The sequence below is a fragment of the Epinephelus fuscoguttatus genome, linkage group LG14 (genome assembly GCF_011397635.1).
Source record: "Epinephelus fuscoguttatus linkage group LG14, E.fuscoguttatus.final_Chr_v1".
NCBI lineage: Eukaryota > Metazoa > Chordata > Actinopteri > Perciformes > Serranidae > Epinephelus > Epinephelus fuscoguttatus.
Window position 1 is genome coordinate 27,229,909 of NC_064765.1, and position 4,452 is coordinate 27,234,360.

The following is a 4,452-nucleotide window of genomic DNA, read 5'->3' on the forward strand; positions in this document are numbered from 1 at the left end:
AAGCTTTTTTTTTTCCTCTGCCTCTTTCTCCTCTTCATCCTTCATGTCATTCAGCTGTCAAAAAAAGGAGCACTGAATAGAGGCAAAAATGTAGTGGCAAGCAAAAGTTGATGACATTGAAAAGGAGGAGAGTTGGGATTAAGAAGATAAAGAAATGAAGAGAAGAAGGAGAGATAAAGGAGAGAAAGGGGTGGAAAGTGATTTGAGATGAGATGGAGGGCTGTGTTTTCGCCGCAGGCCTGTAATCTCCAATCAGCTTTGACTAACAGACAGCGGGGGAAAGTTCCTCGGCGTTAATGCAGCTTGCCATTCAGAAGGAGCTGCTGTATCCAGCTGGGAGTCAGGGGATGAGGGGAGGATTAACTGGCACTCAGGTGGAGAGAGATGAAGAGAATCAGACGGAGACCCTGCGGATGGACACACCTTCTCTTGCTCCATCCGTCTCTTTTTTCTTCTCTCAGTGAACGAATGTACTGTATGTTTTCTGGGTGGAGTGCTGAAAGCAGGAGAAAGAGGCAGAGGCTATACTTTAGGGGTGACTTGTATCTGCAATTTGTATCAGTCATGTCAAATTAAATGTTTTGGAGAAGAGTCAGCAGTTTCCTTAGTATGCCAGTGTTCAAGGGGATCTTATTATTGTCCATGTTTATTATAACCATACAACACAAATGAGTAAACTCTCCACAGCAGTTAACAAGAGTGATTTATTTCCTGTCCTGGTGCAGTAAGAAGGTGGATAAAAGCAGATGTGATATTTAATTATAATGACGTGATAGCTCTTACAGAGGAGCAGTGAGCTGTGACGGACAAACATTGTGCCCTTTAATTTAAAGTATGTCAGCTGATCCTTTAAGGTAGACCTTGTTGTTTGGTCATATAAGACTGATTTAAATGAATCCCGGGTAATCTCCAGATGCCAGCTGTCCATCAGCATTGCCTTCCTCCAGATGATCAGAGCGCTCCTGCTCCTCCTCAGCGTGGCCTTTCATCACCTTTACCACTGCGATGAGAAACATTTGGAGTAAGAATATACAGCAGACTAAACAACTAATCAATTAACGGAGAAAATAATCATTAGCTGCAGCCCTACTTACAATATAAGTAAATAAATAAAGACGTTTGCTCTTACAGTCTACAGTATGACGCTCAGAGACTCACCCTGTCTCAATACTGTGAGCTGTGCCGATGCAGACGTTTCCCCCAAGGCATTGTGGGATATGCAAGAGTAGACCCCTGCATCAGAGAGGTGGAGGCCTTGTATCTGAAGCCAGGTAGACACAGTGTAGCGCTGGGGACCGCCTCGAGCCTGAAAAACAGACAGGATTCAATCTCAGGAGATGATCTGAATCTATTCAAATGTGAGAAATGTATGCATTAGATTTTTGTCGGCAGTATGGGTGGAACAAGAAAGCAATTTTGTATCATAAATCATTGCCCTGTTGAAAGTATTTACAAGCATCAATATCAGCTCCCTTTCTTCTTTTCATATTGTTATCAACTTGTGGAACAACTTTGAATTTTGGTTGATGAGCATTTAGGAAATGCATGACTGTGTACAAGTCAACGAAAACACAAGAACACAATGTTGTGTGGGTGTTAAAAAGAAAAGTCTGTTCATTTCTACCACTGTGTCTTCTCAGTAGAAGTGTTTGTACATTTGCCTTTTTGGAGGTTATGTATTTCTTTCGTTGATGTTTCTTAGATGATTGTCTTGCAATATAACGTAATCGAATCAGTTACACTGAATTACCATTGCAATCTCTGTCAATATATTGTGATAATATTGTGAGTTATTGATTCCTATCTCAGCCTCGGAAAATGGTAAAACATCGACCAGTGGGATTCAAGTTTAAAGAGCTACTCCGGCAATTTTGTGTGGCACTGCCAAAAAGCTCGGAGTCTCAAAAAAGACACATTGAAATACAGAATGATTGAAATTGGAGCAGCAGAGGCAGACATAACCTTACTTTCCATCCGTAGTATGGGTGAAGCTCCAAAAACATTGGATCCTACATTTCCCACAATGCAATTTAGTGGCATCTTTTTTTGGACAGCTCACTCCAGAGCCACAGGAGACACTATACAACTATTTTCACAGGCTGAGTTGTACTCCTCATGATAAATTAACTGCACTCGCTATGTGAAATCTATGAAATGCCTATTTAATCAAAAACATCTTCATCTATTTTGCAAATTGGGAAAACAAAGCTCTTAAAATAAAAATTACAGACCCAACAGGACACAGTTCAAACAAAGCACACACTGTTAATGAAACTTTCAGTGATGCATAATCAATGCCTGTCTGTTTCTTTACATAAATATGGAATTTTCTCAATACTAAAATTAACTGTATAAAAAAGAAAAATACACCTCGCTACTTTCAAACCACATTCAATGTTTTTATCCTGTAACTTCATGTTTGCCCATTTTTTTTCTTTTTATATAATGTTGAATATCCACCCAAAATATTCTAGACGGATTATTTCTTCTTCTAATTCACAGGAGGTACATGAATATTCAATATGACTTCTAAATTTCTCCAGTCTTTTTGTTTTTTTCTGGATATATTCAATGCTAAATTTAAAAAGAAACCTCTTTTACTTTAACTATTATAAAGATGGAATTTGTCTCCACCTAATCAGTTAATTTCCCAATAAAACAAAGCCCAACAGAATCTTGGGGGCAGAGATTTATTTGAGCATTTATTCCTTGTAATATCAGCTTCTCTATGGAATATATCGATAATCAAATCCTTAATACTAAACCTCTGAGAAACTGCAACACACCCCTTGGCAAAGCATCAAAAACCACAGCCTATACTTTGGGCGTAACTGGTATTTGAAAGGAATTCATTATGCGTCAGTATCTGTTTACCTGAATTAATAAGTTGTTAAACTGGTATTGTCAACCCATTTCTCATATTCAATTGAATATTCTTGTATATCCAAATGGATTAATGATAATATGGTAATATGTATAAATTGTATAGTTTATGGGCCAGCGGAGCTTGTTTATGAAAATATGCTAACTTAACGGGCAACTTATCGATTTTGTAATCACATTTTAGCAGAAATTTAACTCCAGCCATTGAACTATAAATATTTTTAGGGAAGGAAGTCCACATGTTGCCTTTTTCTTTAATCAATTTAGTTAACCATTTCACCTTGAAAATAGTATCTACCTGGACAGAGATGTGAGGATCATCTCCTGGCAGGAAGTTTTCAATCCCTGTCTTCTTCCAGCCTAAGTTTGGAAGAGGGTAGGCTGAGACCTCACAGCCAAACACGATGTCATTCCCGGTGTAGTTGAACAGGTTTCTGGGGCCTCGAAGGACACGGGGAGCTGCAGCAGAAGAAAAGGAGTACCCCAAGGTTCACAACTAGGGCCCCTAAAGTTCCCTATCAAGACCAATATTCACATGCACTGACATTTTGAAAATAATAACTTTCTTGCACTAATAAAAAGAGTTAATTAACCAGAGTGGCAAGGTCCTGTTCCAATGCGCCCAAGGGTTATATTATGGCGGCTGGCAGCCTCTCTCATCTGGCAAACATTTGGATAGGTCCAACCATCTGAGCCACACACAGGGTTCTTGTCCTGACATACACATGTAGGCTCTGGCTCAGCCCTGTGTCCCCTCTTTGGCATTTTCCTCTGGCAGATTAGGCCCTCTCCACAGCGGCCGTAGAACTTCTGAGCCCCATCCGGGTCACATTGCTGCCCCTCCACATTAGCACACTGTTCACAGCATCCACATTCGTCCCGCACCCGACCTGCAGGACAGTTGTTGGGGAGTGGGGGACAGAGGTGCTGGTTGCACTCCCTGCAACCTTCACCCTCCTTCCACAGCCGCAGCCATCCAAGGTGCTGGGGTGGCAACCCGAGGGAAACGTGGAGCCATACACTCATGGAAATACATACACACAGGCAGAGCTTAATCATGCTGCTGACCTGCATCAGAAACAAACCTGATGTAACAACTTGAAGGCACAGAGTTGATCCAAAAGGAGCTTGTAAAATGGTTTCAAACTGAACAAAATTTGTAAGAGAGATGGCAGTCCTGATTGCCTGCTGTTCTCTGACAGTCAAACAGTCACATGTTGTTCCCCCTCTGAGTTTTAAATGTTTCCTTCTGTCTCCTCTCCTCTGTCCTCCTCTGAATGGTTGGATTGGTTTTCGTTGTTATTATTAGCTACCATGTACCCCTGCTGAAGTATTTTGCCATTTTGTTTTCCTCCCTTGAGATTTCTTCATCAGCTCCAAGTCCTCTCTAACAAAGAAGCGGAATTCTCAGTGAATGAAGCAAGCAAACTTCATCTCTAAGGTATCCGACTCGTCTCATCTTTCTTTCCTCACAATTCTGCTGCCTTTCTTCATGTGCCAGTGTCTCTGGGCAGGGCAGGACTGGCAAACGGGCTTCAGAAATGGCACAGGATATAAAAGAATGAATCT

At 41.0% G+C, this 4,452-nt stretch overlaps 1 protein-coding gene across 1 annotated transcript; it reads right to left on the reverse strand.

The window, feature by feature from the left end:
- Positions 1-226: 226 nt before the first annotated feature.
- Positions 227-4,039, reverse strand: LOC125900814 (kazal-type serine protease inhibitor domain-containing protein 1-like). The gene is made up of 4 exons (XM_049596051.1): positions 3,477-4,039; positions 3,182-3,342; positions 1,159-1,306; positions 227-1,000 (listed from the first exon to the last, which is right to left on the reverse strand). The coding sequence occupies exons 1-4, from the start codon at positions 3,955-3,957 to the stop codon at positions 888-890; spliced, it is 903 nt and encodes a 300-aa protein (XP_049452008.1). The 5' UTR covers positions 3,958-4,039; the 3' UTR covers positions 227-887.
- Positions 4,040-4,452: the final 413 nt, after the last annotated feature.

What these genes read in the sequence shown, in the direction of transcription:
- LOC125900814 (XM_049596051.1), bottom strand. Translation starts at nt 3,957, where the DNA reads ATGCAGGTCAGCAGCATGATTAAGCTCTGCCTGTGTGTATGTATTTCC. An exon ending in AACAGGACCTTGCCACTCTG is followed by an intron (nt 3,343 to 3,476) that starts GTTAATTAACTC and finishes CTTCTGCTGCAG; the next exon opens with CTCCCCGTGTCCTTCGAGGC. An exon ending in ATCCTCACATCTCTGTCCAG is followed by an intron (nt 1,307 to 3,181) that starts GTAGATACTATT and finishes TCTGTTTTTCAG; the next exon opens with GCTCGAGGCGGTCCCCAGCG.